The sequence below is a fragment of the Dendropsophus ebraccatus genome, chromosome 3 (assembly GCF_027789765.1).
Source record: "Dendropsophus ebraccatus isolate aDenEbr1 chromosome 3, aDenEbr1.pat, whole genome shotgun sequence".
In the NCBI taxonomy this organism is placed as follows: domain Eukaryota; kingdom Metazoa; phylum Chordata; class Amphibia; order Anura; family Hylidae; genus Dendropsophus; species Dendropsophus ebraccatus.
In genome coordinates this window covers 93,845,499-93,865,688 of record NC_091456.1, presented here as the reverse complement: position 1 = coordinate 93,865,688, position 20,190 = coordinate 93,845,499, and the positions used below count along the sequence as shown (strand labels likewise).

General features: G+C 43.4%; 1 protein-coding gene across 1 annotated transcript in view; it reads left to right on the top strand.

Moving 5' to 3' along the window:
• YJEFN3 (YjeF N-terminal domain containing 3) overlaps positions 1-20,190 on the top strand; it is a 102,920-nt gene that overhangs the window by 48,398 nt on the left and 34,332 nt on the right. The window contains exons 2-3 of the mRNA XM_069963501.1: positions 14,199-14,307; positions 15,324-15,434. Coding sequence (XP_069819602.1) covers positions 14,199-14,307; positions 15,324-15,434 — 220 coding nt within the window. The remainder of the gene's footprint in view (positions 1-14,198; positions 14,308-15,323; positions 15,435-20,190) is intronic.

Below are 20,190 nucleotides of genomic sequence, written 5' to 3'. Positions count from 1 at the left end.
ATTCCACGGCGGAAAATTTTGCCGCGGAACTCTGCTAGTTTTGCTACGTGTGAACGTAGCCGTAGCCCACAAAATGGGCATGCTAATGCACAGAGAGGACTTCTTAGGAGGTTACAGAAAGAGACCTGTACTATTTTAATTTTTGCTTGTTAATTCTCCATTGAAAGAGCCATATGATTGCTTGTCCTGGAGACAGGACTGTTTTTTTTGTTTGTTTTTTTTAAAAGAGGGAAAAGGTTGACTTGAATTTTTATCATCCTCCCCCCCCATTAAATCCTTAGTCTATAGAGTAGTGATTTCAAACCTTTTTTGAGCCCCGGCACACTTTTTATACTTAAAAAATCCTGGGGCACACCACCAACCAAAATGGCACAAAATGACAATAAAACAGTACATATTATACATATAGTTAATAATATAGATTCTAAATGTATTTATACTCATTTAGTGTGAAACCTGGGCCTGTTTTCTTCTCCCCCCTGCGCTTCTCTCCTGTGCTTCTCTCCACCATACTTCTCCAACTACTTCTCTCCTGTGCTACTCTCCACCATACTTCTCCCCCCTGCTTCTCTCCTGTGCTTCTCTCTACCATACTTCTCCCCCTGCTTCTCTCCTGTGCTTCTCTCCACCATACTTCTCCCCTCTGCTTCTCTCCTGTGCTTCTCTCCCCCATGCTTCTCTCCACCATACTTCTCCCCCTGCTTCTCTCCTGTGCTTCTCTCCCCCATGCTTCTCTCCTGTGCTTCTCTCCACCATACTTCTCCCCCCTGCTTCTCTCCTGTGCCTCTCTCCACCATACTTCTCCCCCCTGCTTCTCTCCTGTGCTTCTCTCCACCATACTTCTCCCCCCTGCTTCTCTCCTGTACCTCTATCCACCATACTTCTCCCCCCTGCTTCTCTCCTGTGCTTCTCTCCACCATACTTCTCCCCCTGCTTCTCTCCTGTGCTTCTCTCCCCCATGCTTCTCTCCACCATAATTATCCCCCCTGCTTCTCTCCCCCATGCTTCTCTCCTTTGCTTCTCTCCCCCATGCTTCTCTCCTGTGCTTCTCTCCCCCATGCTTCTCTCCTTTGCTTCTCTCCCCCATGCTTCTCTCCTGTGTTTCTCTCCCCCATGCTTCTCTCCTGTGCTTCTCTCCACCAAACTTCTTTCCCCCCTGCTTCTCTCCTCCATGCTTCTCTCCTTTGCTTCTCTCCCCCATGCTTCTCTCCTGTGCTTCTTTCCCCCATGCTTCTCTCCTTTGCTTCTTTCCCCCATGCTTCTCTCCTTTGCTTCTCTCCCCCATGCTTCTCTCCTGTGCTTCTCTCCTGTGCTTCTCTCCACCAAACTTCTTTCCCCCCTGCTTATCTCCGCTGTTTCTCTCCCCCATCCCCAGGTTTCTCTCCCCCCCTTCCTCCTCACCTGTTCTGAGATGGTCGCCTCACCTACTGGCCGCCGCAGCGCACCACGCAACCGCCCACATTATAACCTGCCACTGATCGCTGCGCATTGCCGGGGAACAAAACACAGGGGCACCATAGTTTGGGGAACTTTCCCCGCGGCACACCCGACCATGTGTCGCGGCACACTGGTTGAAAATTACTGCTATAGAGACCGTTACTGTGTCATTGATTGTACAGTCCACTACAATACATATGTATAGCAGGCTGTCTTAATATGACAGTCAAAGAGATCTTCAGAAGAAGTGACCAGTGGCTAACCACCTAGATGCTGCAGTTGCAATCATTAACTTTGGCTGTCAGCTGCAGAAGGTTGTAGCCTTTTGCATGATTGCATGTAATACTCCCCTAGGGGAACTTAAAAAGTGTTAAAAATAAATGTTTTTAAAAATATAATGTTAAAACTAAAAATATAAATGTTTTAAAACTAAATCATCTCCCTTTCCCATTTTTTAAATAAAACACATAAAAATAATAAAATAAACAAACATAATATATCGCAGCATGCGTAATTGTCTAATCTATTAAAGTAAAATGATATTGTTCCCACACGGTAAACCATGTGAACAAGTGGTAAAAAAAAAAGATTGCTGATTTTTTATTACATTTTTTAAATAAAAAAAAATTATAAAAAGTGATCAATATGTCCGACATATACAAATATGGTATAATAAAAACTAGAGATCATTACGCATAAAATGATGCCTCATACAGCCCGTTAGGTAAAAAACTAAGAGCATTGTAAGAGTCAGAATACAGCCATTTTAATCATACCTATTTGCAAAAAAGTTTTACTGCTAAAAAAATAGTAAAACATTAGAAAAGCTATGTAAACATGCATATATATTAAGATTAACCTATAGAATAAAGATATCATGTCAGTTTAACGGTAAAGTGCATTATGTAAACACGGAAACAAAATAGCATTTTTTCCCCAATTTCACCCCATAAATTATATTGTGGGAGCAGGGACGCTCATGCACCAGCTTGCAGAGTGGGGGAGGGGGCAGGATGTGCAGGAGACTGAACCCCGGGACCCACGGATGCTGGCAGAAAGGAGGACAGCTGGGAACACAGGCATAACTGCGGGCACTGGGACCCAGGGACACTGGCCGGAGGATGGGGAAACCGTGGCCAGGAGCACGACTGCAGCAGAAGGTAGGAGCCACCGCCGTGATAGTACCCCCCCCTTTGGCCTCGCCTTCCTTCATGCCTCTAAGAACTTCTGGATGAGGCCTCGATCTAAAATGTTGGACTCCCAGGACCTCTCCTCTGGACCAAAATCTTTTCAGTCCACCAATACCACCGCCCTCCAAATATCTTCATGGTCAGGACGTCTTTGACGGCATAGATGTCTGAAAAGACTGTTTGTGAGGGAGCAGAGATGGTCTTCCTCGAGAAGCGGTTAAGAAACATGGGCTTTAAGAGAGAGATGTGGCAGGAGTTCAGGATCTGCATAGTTTGAGTCTTAATAAAGGAATCTGTAAAGCCCATCTTTAACCCCTTCATGACCCAGAATGTAACTGTACGTCCTGGGTCGGGTAGGGGAGTTCTCTGAACCACTGCAATCCCAGCTGCTATCAGGAGCTGCTATTAGGAGCCCAGGAGTTAGCAGGTACGGTCTGATCGCCGTGCCCGCTAATTAGCTGTTTAGTTGAAGCTGTCAAAACTGACAGCTGCATTTAAATAATTATTTCCCTGGATCCGTGGTGGTCTAGTGGGGGGGGGGATAGCTCCCCCGCGATGCGATCACAGAGGGGCGATCCATTCAACTTACCGCATTGGACCTCAGCGCCGGAATGACATTGATCCTGGCTCAGTAATTGACAGATCTGGTCTGCAGCAGACCAGAGTAATACAACACTGATCAATCAGTGCTGTGTTATATACACTGTGTAAAAAAAAATAAAAAATAAACTTTTTTCATTAATACAAAATCCCCTCCCCTAATAAAAATTTAAATCACCCCCCCCCTTTTCATATATTATACATAATAATAAATAAATAAACATATTTGGTATCCCAGCATGCATAATTGCCTGAATTAATAAATTATGACATTCCTGATCTTGCACGGTAAATGGCGTAAGCGCAAAAGACTGCCAAAGTGCAAAATTTATGATCTTTTGTCACATAAAATCCGGAAAAATTGCAATAAAAAGTGATCGAAAAGTTGTATACACGCAACCAAGGTATCGATAGAAAGTACAGATCATTGCACAGATCATTGCACACAGCCCCATAGACCAAAGGATAAAAGCGTTATAAGAAGCAACATTAAGCAACATTTAAATTTTCTAAAAGGTTTTAATTTTTTAAAACAAAATAAAAGTTATACAAGTTTAATTTCACTGTAATCGTACCGAAAAAAATTGCATTTTATTTTTCATTTTACCACACAAATAATTTTTTTTACGGTTTTATGGAAAATTAAGTCTGGCATTGCAAAGTACAATTAGTGGCGCAAAAAGTAAGGGCTCATATTGGTATTTAGGTGAAAAAAGGAAGTGCTATGGCCTTTTAAACAAGAGGTGGAAAAAACGAAGGTGCAAAGTTGAAAATTTGCCCGATCCTGAAGGGGTTAAAGCATGTCTACCTGATTCTGGCTGCAGCTTTGTCTAATTTCAGTCAGTGATTTCCTGAGCAGGCTGTCACTGCTGAGACAAATTAGTCTCAGAAGTAGTGGCTGGAACCTTCAGCGGGGGACCTGAAGATATCACAGGGGGACCACCGAGGGAGTGTATTAGGTGAGTATGTTTTCTTTATTATTTTCTGTGCAACAACAGCAAAATATAATAAAAGCTGTGTGCCCGGAGAACCCATTAAGCTGCATTCTATGTGACATAACCACAACAGTTTGGGGTAGTTTGTCTCCTGAGGTAATATCTATCGTTGTCTTCTAAAGCTCTCGAGGTCCGTAGAAGCGCCGTGAGCGTGAAACAGACTGTCACCACTCCTTTCACCTAGCGTCTGCTCACCTTGTGTCCGCACATGTCCATGCTTTTAAGAGAAAAATAAAGCGTTGGTGAGTGCAACTGGCTTTTTTCTTTTTTGTTGATCATATTTTGCTATATACAGTTAGCACCGCCTGTAGTAGCCAAACCCCAACTGACACGAGCAAGTAGCTATATCCACACTGTGTACCTGTAGTGCCGCTAATTTTCTACACATGTGCATGAGGTAATATCTATGTTGCTCCAGTTTAGGTTTCTACAATGAATATTATTTATTTTATTATTATTATTGTTTATTATTTACTACACCTACGCATGAGGCAGATGATGCTATTAATAAATGTTCTGCTTTGACTGCCCTGTAACCCATCCATAAAGTACAAATAGAATTGAAGAAATTTAGAACTGGATACACATTCATTAAATCAATTCATGTAATAGTGATTCTGACAATAAATTGCAAGGAATACTATGTATGCTAGCATTAGGAACACATCCTTTATTTTACTGTACACAGCTTGGGCTTGCACTGTGTATGGCAGTGTTGAAAAGATCATTTTAATAACATACTCTAATCTATTCAACATCTCTAAAAACCACAGCACAGATGCTGCTCTAGTGCAAGCCCTTTGTACTGTAAGTGTGCCTTGGGGAAATGAACACAGATAAATAAAAATAATATTGCTTTTTCTCCGGAGGGGCTCACAAAGTGTCTGTGTAATCATCTGAAATCTTGTTAATGTGTGTGGGTAGTAATGCCATTAAAAGCTCATTTTGCAAACATTGTGACACTTATACAGATACATGGTTAGGTGTGTTTTTAGCCTTTAGAGAGTTAGTAATTCACATTCATTTAGCTCTGTTCCCCTTGGGCTTTTATGGTAAAATTCAGTATAGGTTTATGTGTTTACTTAAGTATTAAATATTTTTTTTAACATTCTGTGTTTCTCTAAAAATAAGACAGGGTCTTATATTATTTTTTTCCTCTAAAAGAATGGCTAAGGTTTATTTTTGGAAACCTATACCGTGGCCGTTTTATATGGCATAAGAAGTCGGTTGGATGGGCTGCATGAATGATCCATGTTTGCCAAACCCACACAGCAGTTGCATACTTACCTAGTGCTCTGCTACTTTTGATCTGGCATCCTTTTCTTCAGATCTCCTGTCCAGCTGCTGTCTGCAGGCCCTGCCTCCTCCAAATGTCAATAATTTCAGAGTAAGCGGGGCCTGAGGATAGCAGCTGCATGGGAGAGCCGGTGAGGAGGATTCCGGATCACAAGCAGCAGCACACTAGGTAAGTATGCAACTGCTGTGTGATCTGGAAACTACAGCACAAATAGATGTATATGTGTGGTGTCAGTTTGCCTTTATCCTTATCGGCCTCATATCTTCTGTTTACATAGCAAGATGGCCGATGATGAGAAATTTTGAAGCCTGCTCTGAATGAACAATCAGTCGAACACTCAGCTGATCATTGTCACTTTTACATGGGTGGAGCCTTTCTAGCAACAGCCCTGGATGATAATCGCCCTGTGTAAAAGGCCCTTTAGGTTCCTATATTGTAAGTTCCAATGTAGTTAGGCCTCCACACTGTATACCTCCCCCTCTGTAGTTCCTCCCCCATTCTGTATACATCCCCTCTCTGAAATAAAGGCCCTATTACATGGAGCAATAATCTGCCCAGTCACATGGATTTGGCAGATTATCACTCCATGTAATAAAGACAACTGTCGGCCAAATAAACAATCATCAGCTGATCATTGTCTTTCAATATCACTGAAAAATCGTTGGCCACCGACCACGCATCACTGCTTGTATTAGCACTGTGCATCCGACGGCCGATGAGTATGTAACGAAAATAATTAACTTTATACATACCTGTCCACGCTCCCTGGTGTTCTTCTAGCTTTTACCATCTGTCTACTCTCCACAGCTGCCGCTGGAACTTCTGAGCCAGTTTCGGAAGTGACAGGCTGCTTAGCCAATTGGTTGTGGCTCGTCTTGGCTAGTGATTGGCTAACCGGATTGCCACTTTAGAGGCTGGCTCAACAGTTCCAGTGACAGCTGTGGGGAACGGGTAGGAGCTAGAAGAACGCAGAGTATTGTGGAAAGGTATGTATGAAGTTTATAAGCTTTGGATGTGCAGCACTAATAAACATAGCGATGCTTTTCCGATGGTGTTGAAAGACAATGATCAGCCTATCATCAGTATTTTACACTTTACGCTAACAATGGCCATGTATCTCTTTCTGCATGGTTATTGAGCCTTGTAATAGGCTCAGTAAGCGAGCGGCAATCTAGTAGATCAGCGCTAGCTTATCTGGAATATCTGACCGTGTAATAGGGCTCTTTTATTTCCTGATTTGGGTTGAATGCTTGCATGCTATACAATATTACCTGCTGTTGCCAGTAAGGGCTCTGGATTCTTATGATCTAGGAGCAGATTATGTGTTTGTCACATTTTACGTCACTCTTGCTGTGGACATGTGCTTTTCATTCATTAATACCATTATCAAGTAAATTCACTATATTTACTCAATGTGCCACCTTTCTACATTATAAATGTTTGGATGAGAAACTAGGAGTGGAGCCTCAAAACACAACAGGAGTGGAGCTGGGACCCAACAGTATCTACATCACTTCTAGCTGCTTTATAGTAAAGTAGGAAGGAGGGGGAGAGGCAAAGCTTTTGGCATTCTTACATTCCTTTTGCAAACAGGCTGTGCCATAGATATTACTAACCTTGACCCTCCAATGCATATGGTCCTATAGTTCCCCTGTCTGGCCTGCTTTTGGAATAGGAATAGAAATAGGTCCATGTAATTCTGGAAGGTGATATTGTGAGTTATGTTTCGGGGTTAGGCACACTTGTCAGCATGTGAGTCATGTGTGTGGCATGCATTCACACATGCACATATACATCTGTTGAAAAATAATATGAATCAGTGCCTATTGCGCTGCCAGCTGGCCTAATGTTAGCCTTACACAGTAAATCACAGTCATTTGGTGAAAATGGCCTAATAAAGCAGTATAGCCTCATCTGATTGATGTTTGTGAAGACAATCGTTTTCAGGGCTGCCAGATAATATAATTAGAAGAACAACTGACTTTCAATAATTCTAGAAAAACCCTTGCTTCTCAGTATTCTCTTGTCATTTGAGCTCAGGACAAAACATAAAGATAAAACTTGCTCTTTGCTAATCAAGCTTAACTTTGGTTAGGAATGGTTAGGATTTACGTGCTACTAAATTGCAGCTGGTTGTTTAGTAACTACTATGTGCTGAGGGTATTTTCAATGAAATCATTAGGAATATAGTTAGGAGTCACAACTGCAGAGCAGATGAAAATTACATGTAATAGTAATTTCATTATGAAGCTATGTTTACAGCTGCTGATGCCAGGTAATGTCTTTTGCATTGGATCAGCTACTCAATCTGTTTAATCCAAATGTAAACCAACCAATTAATGTGTTCATTGTCTTTATTGTATTTATTTTTAACCTTATCTTCTAAATATACAAAACAACTGATCAGTGCATCATATGGGCCTTGTTCTTTGATAAGAGTCATTCTCTTTCCCACACCTTCTTCATTCAGGCCCAGAATGCCATGATGACTTTTTCCACCTATGACTAGTCTTTTGCCAAAGACTCTATACTTCACACTTATACACATTAAAGTAGGTAGGTAGGTAGGTAGGTTCCCTAATTAAGTAGACAAGTCCCCCACTAGGTAGTTTTTCCAATTATTGATGTCTGGCTTTAATAAATGTCAAGTGACAAGAGGGCCAGACATAGCAGGAAAAAGTCCAAAGCCTACTCCACCTTATTTGTAGGCTGCAGGTAGGAGTCAAGCAGCTCAGCAACTTCAGAAAAGGATGAGGAAAGAAGACATGGAGGCTGTGGATGAGGAAGAAGGAGGTCATGAAGACTGTGGAGTGGGATGAGGAAGAAGGGCTTTGAAACCGAGGAAGAAGATGGAGAATAAAATGGAGTCTGTAAAAGGGAGGGAGGAGGAAATAAAGGCTGCAGAGGAGAATTAACGGAGGAGGGCATGGAGGCTGAAGAAGAGAATGAAAAAGGGCATGATGACAGAGGAGGAGGATGGAGGAGAGTAAGGAATCTTATTAGTAGGATGGATGATGGCAATTACACTGAAGATGAGGAAGGAGGAGAGGCTGGAAAAGAAGTTGGAGGGCATGCAGGCTGAGAGGAGGATGGAGGAGGGCACAGAAGCTAAGGAGGAGGATGGAAGAGGGCCCTGAGGCTGAAGAGAGAACAGAGGAAAACGAAAGGCATGGGGTTTGAGAAGGAGGATGGCTGGGGCATAGAGGCTGAGGAGGAGAATGAAGGAGGAAACAGAGGCTGAGGACAAGGATGGAGAAAGGTATGAAGACTGAGGGGAGTATGGAGGAGGGCATAGAGGCTGAGGAGGAGGATGGCACTAAAAATAACAAGAAGCATGGGTGCAGGAACCTGGGGTTGCCAGGTGTTGGATTAGGTGTTAGTGCCCTAACCAGACACTTGTCACAAAGGCCAGGAGTGGTAAGCGCAGCCCTGGGTATATTGACCCACAACTTTAAAAAGTAGACCAGGTGTAGGTGTGTAGCCAGGTAACCACAGAGTGCAGTACATAAACAAGTAAACAGTTTACTGAAGTTCAGTGCAATAGAGGAAAAATAGTAGTAACTTGGCAATAAGGTACAGACAAAACTGGGTACTTAAGGTATATAGGCATATATATATATATATATATATATATATATATATATATATATATATAGGGATGTCTGTGTACTTGAGCTTGGCTTAGTAGGTTAGTTTAAAGCTTGGTTAGGCTTGACTTGTGGAAGGCTAGTGGCCTACTAAGGGGCCTTGCCTATATAGTAGTAGAACTCTGTCAGGTGACTGGTTTGTAGAAATATTGATAGAAGATACAGTACTTGTACTCATGATTTAAAAGAGAATACCACCTCCTCCTGCCAGAAAGATCATGGAGGGCCATTTGTAGTAGCTCGAGGCCCGAGCTTGCACAACCGGGTGTAGTTAGCTACTCAAGGTTCCCAAAGATGGCCGAGCGAAGATCAACAGAGTACTTCGGCTTTATCTGCTCTTTGCTCCGCTGCAAACGAACCACTGTTGCTCGAAACGTCCTGACTTACACAAGTAGAAGCATAGTCATTCCAGCTGTAGGCAAGGTGTGCTCTGGATGGTAGTTACCCCACCTTTAGCTTTAGCACTACATAGTACTTGTGAATTTTACTTAAGAAAAATACTGAATCTGTCATAGAGTCCCTGTGAGGGGACCTGGCCTCCAGGCCCTGGAGTAAGCTTCTGAAGGAACAACACTATTTGTGTATACTATTTGTGTGTATTTTGTATACTCTCTCTCTATACTGACTTGACTAAACTGAACTGCCCACCAGGAACCTACAGACACATAAGCTCTTCTCTAATATGCTATCTGTTGACTGAAGCTCACTGTGGAATGCAGGGCTTAGAGAGCTTGAGTAACCACCTCAGCGTAGACAGATCTTTAAACCTTGTTGGCAAGTCACACCCAAAGTGTACAAGCCTGACATGGCTAGTACTCAGGAACACGGGAACAGGTCAGCATCATTACAGGGAAGGTACTGGTATCATGACAGGCCCCTAGAGGGCAACTTGCTATCTGGGTGCAGACTAGCAGAGTTTCTGGCAGCAACTCAGAACTTCTCTAACCTAACCTCAGACCATCTCCTCACCACCTTTTATACATCAAAGAGTGGACTCCCATTGCTGAAGAAGGTTCTGAGGCAGCTAGGATGGTTGAATGTCTTTAGGCCCACTCTGTGCATCCGAATAGTAGAAAGGACCCTAGTAAATGACCAGTACCAGTCAAGGTTGGGTTATAAAAAAAATGTCCAAAATCATCAAATCCATTAAATGGAAAGAACATGGTAGCACAACAAACCAAGAGAGGGCTACCAACCCAAACAATCAGAGAGGGAAAGGAGGGCATTAATTAGAGAAGCAGCACAGAGACCAAAGTTAATCCTGAAGGAGCTGCAGAGTTCCCATCTGTACATCTTACCACAATAAGCTGGGCTTTATGGAAGAATGATCATAATAAAGCCTTTACTTGCAGTAAAAATGAAAAGGCTTATTTTGAGTAAATATATAGAGGAAGGTGCTCTGGTCAGATGAGACCAGAATTGAACTTTTCAGACACCAAGGAAAATGCTATGTCTGGTGCAAAACAACATATCTCATCACCCCCAAGATCATCATCCCTTTAATGAAACATGATAGTAGCAGCATAATGCTGTAGGAATGCTTTTCCAGCAGCAGGGATTAGGATGGATAGTGCTGAATACAGGGATATTCTTAAGCAAAACCTGTTTTGGTCTGTCAGTGATTTGAGGCTGGGATAGAGGTTCTCCTTCCAACAGGACAATGACCCAAAGCATAGTGCTAAAACAACAATAGAGTGGTTCAAGGGGAGATGTGTAAATGTATTGGAATGGCCTAGTCAAAGCCCAGACCTTGATCCAATTAAGAATCTGGGGTCAGCTCTCATAGTTACATAGTTAATAAGGTTGATAGACAAGAGTCTATCAAGTACAACCTACAACCCTACTGTGTTGATCTAGAGGAGACCAAAACCATCATGAGGCAGATGTCAATTGTCCCATCAAACGGAGAAAAATTCCTTACAGACTCCACTATGGCAATCCTAATAAAGCCCTGAATCAACATCCTATAACATGAAATCTAGTGATCATACGTGTAATATTATATTTATTGAGAAAAACATACAGGCCTTCCTTAAACTTATTTAGTGAATCAGCCATGATGATGGCGTCTTCAGCACTTACCATCATTGTGGCGTACTCAAAGCATGCCAACTCAGAGCAAATGTCCCACATGGTGGCTTGTTTGTTGTAAAGTGCTGTTCTGCACTGCAGGGTAATGTTCCAGGAAGCTCTACACCACCAAGTTCAGTACATGCACCAGGCAAGAGATGTGCATCAAACCGGCTTAGCCCAGAGCTGCTACCCAATTTCGCCTGTTGTTGCACACCACCTTGCCGGGCTTCAGGTTCAGGAGCAGCAACCACTTTTCTGTCTACTGTTCTATCTCTGCCCACAGCTCCTGCACAGTGTGGGGTTTGTCCCCCCGGTAGATCAGTTTCAGCACCACCTGCTGTCACTTCCCCCTAGCTGTGCTGAAATTGGTGGTGCATGGGCTGCACTGGCCAGATGAGTAGGTGGCAGAGGAGGAGGCAGGGTAGGAGGAGGAGGCAGTGGGATGCAAGGATTGCCGTCCAGCATACCTGGGTGGTGGTAGGTCATGTGCCAAGACAATTCCCATTGGGCAGCTTAGGGAGATGTAATGTCCCTGACTGGACTGTGCTTACTGGTCCATGTATCGGTGGTAACGTGAACTTGTTGGTGCAGGTGAAGGATGGCCCACCTAGAAAAGTAGTGTTGGCTGACCTACTGCAGGACTGCCGCCGCCATCACATTCTTGAAACTGTCCATCTCCACCACTGCTTAGCTGAATAGCAAGAGAGCTGGGCAATGTTAAAGAAAAGTTGGGCAAACCAAAAACTAAACACAGGAATGTTGAAAACATCTAAAGTTTCTTGCTCCAGCACATATAGTAGTGCCCTTCTGTACCCCTATATAGTTTTAAGGCTCCCCCCATGCCCTCACATAATAGTTAGGTATGCTCTCATGCAGTTTGAATATAGTATAAGTTTCTCTATGCAGTCTCTACTTAGTTAGGTCCCTCTGTGCAGTCCTCATATAGTATGAGGCCCCACTGCGTAGCCCCTATATCGTATGAGCCCCCTCTGTGTGCAGGCCCCCATATAGTATAGGCCCCTTTGTACAAACCTGTATACTATAGACTCCCCCTAAAGTAGGTGGCCCCCTGTATAGTGTCCCTATAGTAAATGACCTGCTGTTTATGTCCCCCTAAAGTAGATGGCCTCATGTATAAGTCCCGCTATAGTAGATGGCTCTCTGTATAGTCCCTCAATAGTAGATGGCCACCTTTGTAGATCCTCCTATAATAGATGGCCTTCTGTGTAGGCCCCCTATAGTTGATGGCCCCCTGTAGTAGGTGGCTCCCTGTAAATTGCCCCTATAGTAAATGGTCCCCCTATAGTTGCTGGAGCTCTCCTGCCATGCCGTGTCCTCGTCTGCCTTCTGGCATATTTGCATTCTAATACAGGCGAATGATTGTATGCTGTTCCTCATCTTTGCCACTGGAGGGAGATGTTTCATTTCAAAAGACTACATGTAACTAACTTAAACTTTAATGGCAATAAATAAATTTTAAGCAAAACTTAAATTACTTTATGAGTATTTGATGCACAGTTTATATAAATTGTTAACTTGGGTGAAAGTCCAGTTATTCTTAAATCACCAATGAGGGCACATCGAAAAGTTTCTGTTTGTTTCTATAATTTGTTTTAAGTTATTTAGGCAATACTTATTTATGGGATATCTTAACACTAAGGCCTTATTCACACGTTCAGTAATTTTTCTGGACCGCTAAACCGTTTTTTTTTTTCTCTGTGGTCCATATAAATTCATCCGTATTTCCATCCGTAATTGAATCCGTTTCTGTAAAATGTGAATATTACTAGTTTGCATGGATTTGATCCGTGTTTTTTGCAGATGTCACGGATGTGACATCCGTGATGTCCATAAAAATTACAGATCCCGTAGACATTTATTGGTAATCCGTACCACAATCACAATCCGCACCAGGACATGTCCTTTTTGTGCTTGGGATATTAATAGATGCTTTATTCTATCACCCTTTCCTATTTCCAGCTAGAAGAAAACACAAGAGTTTTTGTTCTATTAGTTGTAGTTAAAGGGGATCTGCAATTCATGTACCCAACTGCTGACACTGTTAACTGTTAGAGACACATGGTACCTTTCATATATCCATCTATGCTTCCAGAACATAGAAAAATGCTTTTATTCAAATTTTATTATTTAGTACAAAGAAGCATTGCCAAGCTTCTAAAGTGCCGCAAGCTGTAAGCCCTTAACTTCCCCTACCTATACCTGACCCTGCCTCCGGCTGTCAATCAAGCGGGGAAAGCGAGCATTCCAACTTGCAGCTTTTCAGGAGCTTGGAAAAGCCTCTCTATGCCAGAGAATAAAATATTTGTGCTACATTTTGAATGCACAGTTTGATATATAAATGCACCATGTGTCTCCTTATTCTAACAACTATTTAACAGTGTTGGAAGCAGAATTACAGCTTGCTGGCTATTTTTGGAATTGGGGCCACCTTTGGTTGCAACACCCAGGCTAAATGAGGCCTGGGCACACCCCTTTAATTCTAAAGACATGTAGATAAACAGTAATATCACTCTAGCAATACAAATAGCTGTTTTAATTCCTGATGAACCTTTTCTTCCCAACAGCTGACAGAAAATGGATAACTAGACAATACACCGTAATTTGTAATCTATAAAATACATTGCAGCTCTGCTATTTATAACTATCTATATATAAATTTCAAGGATTTCTGTGTTTATTGAAGCGGGCAGCAAAGGACACTTTAGTGCTTCCTTCCTTTGTCTAACTGGTTTTCAACAAACTGGTTCACATTAACCAGTTTACATTGATATGGATGCACAACGTTCATCTGTAGTACAATTTAGAGTTTTTTTGGGATAGCCAAAAGAAAAAAAAAGTTAAGTTTTATTAGCGGATCTACTTTGGGTGTTGTTTTAATGTCTGAAACAAAAATAGCTCCTGCATTTGGAATGTTAATTATTATGTCTTTTTTCTTCAGTAAACAGGAAGCTGAAGCCTTAGAAACAGAATTACTGGAAGATTACCGCTTTGGGAAGCAACAACTTATTGAGATATTAGGACACAGCTGTGCAATGGCAGTAACCAAGGTCTGGATTGTTAGAGGGATTTTATTGTACAAAAGTTTTTGCCTTGTTTAGGGTGTGTTAGAAAAGCAAGGTGGCCCAATGATACAATTTCAACATATACTAAAAAAATCCTTTAAGGGTACAAACCCACTTGACGTATTTACTGCGTGAATCAGTCTAAAAAATAAGCAGGCAAAACGCAGGTTGGCTTTATACGATTGTTCTGCATTAAAATACGCAATTGCGTATTTTTGAAGCGTGAAGCTACATGTGTTTTTCACACAGGTTGTTAACAACTGATGCTTTGCTAACAACAAGCTTCACGCTTCAAAAATACGCAATTGCGTATTTTAATGCAGAACAATCGTATAAAGCCAACCTGCATTTTGCCTGCTTATTTTTAAGACTGATTCACGCAGGAAATACGTCAAGTGGGTTTGTACCCTAAATATGAAAATAAACCAAGGGTGTATGAATGGTCATCTACATAATCCTTAGCAGGCCAGATCACTGATACCTGGCGCTCCTCTTTAGTGCATCTATTTGCCTTATCAGTAGGGTCATCCCCAATACAAGGCATTTTTGGTTTGGTGCTCTAGATCTCTATGAAACCACTATTCACAACCGTACTGCATCTGAAGTATAAAGATACAGCTGAATGCTATTGTAGGGTAAACAGCTGTTAGCTTTCTGTCATAGGCCACAGACCACTAAAGGGGCTATGCTATTTTTTTCCATGGTGCATGTATCCCTGATATTAGATCATAACAATGCCTTCTACTGTAATATTACAATTCACTTATTGACTGAAAAACTGCTATCATATTGACACCAGTTTGCAGCTTCTTATATCAATTTAATGTAGGTCAACTGAAGTTCAATACATTTTGTAAACAACCTCACAATGATCTGGGGGAAAAAAAATTACAATTCCCTCTGCATGCTTTTTTTTGCTTGGATTTGCTTTATCTAAAGAGATTTATATAAATGCTGTATATTGGATTATATAGAAAGTAACAACTTTCCTTTCTTGACAGGTGTATCCCTTAAGAACACTTCCTAAAAAGCAGCCAACCGTGCTGATCATTTGTGGTCCAGAGCAGAATGGTGCTATTGGTCTGGTCTGTGCCCGAAATCTGCGTGTATTTGTAAGTGACTTACCAAATGAGTAAAAGCACATCATTAACTTTATATTTAACCATTCAGTGAGGTAGTGGCGATGGAGATTTAGCAACCAGTTCCTAAATTTATTCATGGCTATATCTATTTCCTAAAATATCATGTAATGTCTAAGGGATGAAGGTGGCTCATACCTCAATCAGACCTAGATCCAAAGTTGTGATGAATGCATGGAATGGTGGGCTGCTGACACCACCCAGCTGGGTGTGTTGCCTTGGGAAATCTGCATTTATTGACCCATCTCTGTCTGGTGGCCATTTTTAAGGTACTCCACAGTTAAAAGACTTTTTAAAGTCACTGTCATTGGCAATTGGCAATGACATATATGCTACTGCCAGACACGATGTTAGAACCGGCCATCTGAGGTAACTTGACAGGTGAACCATTTGACAGCTAAACATCTTACACTACTACCCTCACACCATCCTCTATCTGTGTCTGATACCTAATTAACCTTCTATAACCCTCTCTAACTCTCCCTCTCGCTGCCTCTAGCTATCTCGCGCTAGCTAGTGTAAATGTATGTTTTCAGATCACTGTACAGTTGACTTACTCACCCATTGCCTAGCTGCAAGGGATTATGGCTAACCCCTTGCACCTGCACTTTTGCTGTAATGTAATGCACTATGTGCGGCCTCCCTTTTGGACAAACTTTTGTACGAACCTTCAAAAAATTTGATATGTTCCCAAATCAATTTTTTTTGCAAACTTCAGAAAGAGTCTTGGTACAGGAAGTTTGGTTTGCTCATCTCTAACCTAGATAACCCATTAAGTGTTCCACTGCACCCAGAGACTGTATTCCAGTAAAACTGCTCAAAGAGCAGTTGATAAAGGGAACTCTGACCAAATCTTAAATGTTACCTGCAAGTACTTTACAGCCTGTGTCATATCAAATGTTTTGCCTGTAGTGAAGGGTCAAAGTTTTCATGTAATCCTAGTGTACAGAGGTTTCATACCTGCACTTTGCATCACTGAAACAGCTTTCTTAAAGTGACTCTGTACCTACAATCTGTCCCCCCCAAACCACTTGTACCTTCGGATAGCTGCTTTTAATCCAAGATCTGTCCTGGGGTCCGTTCGGCAGGTGATGCAGTTATTGTCCTAAAAAACAACTTTTAAACTTGCAGCCCTGTGCCCCCGTGGCTTGGAGTATCTGTGTCCTAACTTTGCACCACCCCTCAATCGCTCCTTCCCACCGTCTTCATCATTAGGAATGCCCCTAGAACATTTTCTCCTGTCTGAACATTGCACAGCTGAGGGGTTAATGAGGGAAGCCCTTGATGGTGATAAGGTGCAGATAAATGTAGACAACAGGGAGTCGAGGCAGTGAGGTACAACAGTAACTTTTATTGCATAAGAAGTATATAACTTGAACAGTTTCTTTGTGCTTAAAATCTCTCAATATGGCCGACTGCTAGATATGAGTCACAGATCCCCAACTGCCAACTGACAAGACCCGCACAGCCCTCTGGGTAAAAGGTGGGCGGAGCTAGATTTCCCCTGACCAATCACTAGAGTCTGATAGGTTGCAGGGGAGGAGCACTGATCAAGCTCAACACTTGTTTCATTGGAGATTAATAAATAACAACATATTAAATAAATATATGGCAGAAAACAATATCACTACAAGAGAGCTAGGAAAAAGAAGCAAATACATAGGCCCCAATACAGACAGTCTAGGGTTTCCAATGGCAATAATATACCTCCAGTCGCCTGACAATAAATACCGTTCTGGGCCATTACATGCTCCCCCTCTAAGAATGAGCCGTCCTTGGCGACCTTTGGCAGGCGGAGGGTTACTTGAATAATAAACCACATATTTAAGCATATATAATAAAACAATGCAATAATAATAACACTTAAATATAGAAAGGAGTTAATGTCACATAAATAAGTAACTGTTGCATAGAATATATATCAAACAAGATATAGATTGCATACCACTTTCTCTAAAGTGCAAACATTTAAAATGCAGTGGGCAATAAGAGCATATCGTCCATAGTGCAAATAACTGGAATTAAACTAACTGGATGCATCAGTCCATGTGCACCTCTTGGGCTACTATGCGTCAGTCCTTTTGTTAAAGAACAATATGAGTCCTTTTTCACAAGAAAGGGGGAAAAAGGGAATAGGGGATCTCGGCTAGGCCGGGCACAGGGTCTTAAACGTTGCAGGATGGGGGTCACACAAGCAAAACATAATGGTCAACTGGACCCATAACCTTTTATGGCCAGCGTGGCCTAGTCCACTTTTGAATCAGCGGAGCGTCTCTTTGCACTCAGTTACTTACAAACGCCAGAAAGGATCCAGATACAATGTTCCATGTCTCTCAGAGTGAAACGCTAGGGTTCTGATGTTTGTACCTGGGAGAAAGGCTTCAGTGACTCTGGCGGTTCTGGGTCCCCCTCATGGCAATGATGTGTCAGTGGACGCTGACGATGCAGTACTGGCTGGAGAAGCAGTATTCACTGCAGGAGTTGAGGGCACGGATAAAGAATTATACTTTGCAGAAACCATGGGGGTTAATAAGGCAGTTTTCACTGCAGGCGTTGCAGAAGCGGTAACCACTGAACGGCTTATCAGTATCCAGTGAGGCGGTCGTGGCTGGTTCAGTTGCTGCAGAAGTAGAAAGAGAGGTAGTGGAAAGAGGTATAGTAGTGACCTCAGACCAGCGTCCCCTCGCTGGTAGTAGTCTTCCCATGTTTCTTCCCAGTTATCAGATGGGGCTGGCTGGAAAGGATGTTGTTTGGGGTTTCGTGGGCCGGAGATTATATTTTGACCTGGGCAAATAATCTCTCTTGATGGCCCTCCGACACACTGGTATGGACTCTCCCGTATAGCTGTCCTGTAGTAGGCCAAATCCTCTCTGAATGTCAAATTTTAATGCTGTTCCACAGCGCCTTTCAAGTGGTGGTTCACCTGGCAGTGGGTACTTCCAGCACCTAATGTCATCTCGCTCCTTTTCAACAATAATCGCCTGTGATGGGGAAGACTTTGCCGTTTCCTTCTTCACCGTCATGTCGGGGCAGGAAGGAGGTTCCACAGCTGCACGCTGCTGTGTTTTAGGCAGTGGCGGGAGCTCTTTGATCCATTGTTGAAGCTTCGATTCATCTCCGAAATACCAGTACAGAACCGTCAGAGATCGAGGACGTACTGTCAAGGGCTTACTTTGAGCCCAATCTGATTCTGACGCCGATACATCGATGTCTGAGGCAGCGTCAGTGTCCGTGAACCAATAGTTGGGTTCCGATTCTCCCGTCCGGTGAGAGCAGCCGCTCAGTGAACTAAGAGTGGATGCCGCGTCCGCGGACATCTCCGGATCTAGTGAGCAGACGGCAGCCGGTGGTGGTGTGATCACCTGCTGGGGTGCTGCCGCAACCAGCGAGGCCAGCACTTGCCTCTCCACATGTTCTGTGGCCCATGAGCGCTGTTCAAGAGGCAATTGGGACAGCTTTCCGGCTACGTTTTGCAGTGCTTGAATTTCAGCTTCGACTGCATGTTGCATCTCCTCCGCCATCTTAGAAGCAAGTGAGGAGGGAATCACAACTTCTGGTAGGTGGAGTTGAGGAATGGCGGTGTAGTCTATGGCGATGGGCTCCAGTAAAATAGCTGCCGCCATGCGATCCTCTGGAAGGTGCAGCAGACTTCCGGTTCCCGGCACAATGCTGGGGTAAGTCTTTTAGTTCCGCTCTTAGGGCAGCAGCACCAACGGTCACTTCTGTCACAAACAGTGCTGGGCTCTTCCCGTGCTTCCACTGTAGAGCCGTTAACCTCTCCTGGGGCGGACAGAAGTGTGTAATGCAGCATAAATTAGCAGTGCTGCGCTGACGCACTGTATCGAAACTGCAGCTATACACATTGTAATCCACAGGGTAATAAAATAAAGATGATCTGTTTCCCCGCTTTTTACTTGTCCTGGGTAACAACAAACAAATCCACTCCCCGGCTTGTTTCCCACAGTCTCTGGGGTATTATTTGTAATCCACAAGGTAGCTGAGCGATAAGCGGTCGGCTCTGTGATACCGCAGTAAAAACGCACTTCTTAAAGAGACAGTGTTCAATTTTCGCGAAATTGCGCCAAAGCATTTAACCTCTTAGGGACCCATGACATACTGGTATGTCATGGATCACTGTCACTTAAGGACCCATGACGTACCGGTACGCAGGCCCTTTAAACAGGCGCCGCGCGAAATCGCTCCGGTGAAGATGGCTGCTGATTCTTTCAGCAGCCATCTTCCTTTGTCACGTAGGGGGCAGTTTCCCTGCCCCCCCGTGACAACGATCGCTGTGATTGGCCGATTACTTCTCTTCGGCCAATCACAGCAATTTGCTGTATTTCCGGGACCGGACCCCGGTACAGAGCTGTGATTGGTGCTGTCCGAGACAGCACCAATCACAGCTGTGACTGGGTATCACCTGCCCGTGGGTGCCGGCTCCCGATCACCCGTGATTTGCCGGTAACCACCAGCCGGCCAATCACGGGCGATCTTAAGTACTACTCCCATCATCACCTTCTCTGCTTGCTGAGAATCAGCAGCAGAGAAGGTGATGATGGGGTGGTGAGTCCTGTGCCCGGCGCCCGCTGCAGTCCGGGAGTGTGCCGGGTGCTTCCTTCCCCCGTGCAGCCCCCTCCTCTGCGCCCCCCTTCCACCAAGCCCCCCCTCCACCCCTCAGTCCTGCAACCCAGCCCCCCCTCCACCCCTCAGTCCTGCCACCCTGCTCCCC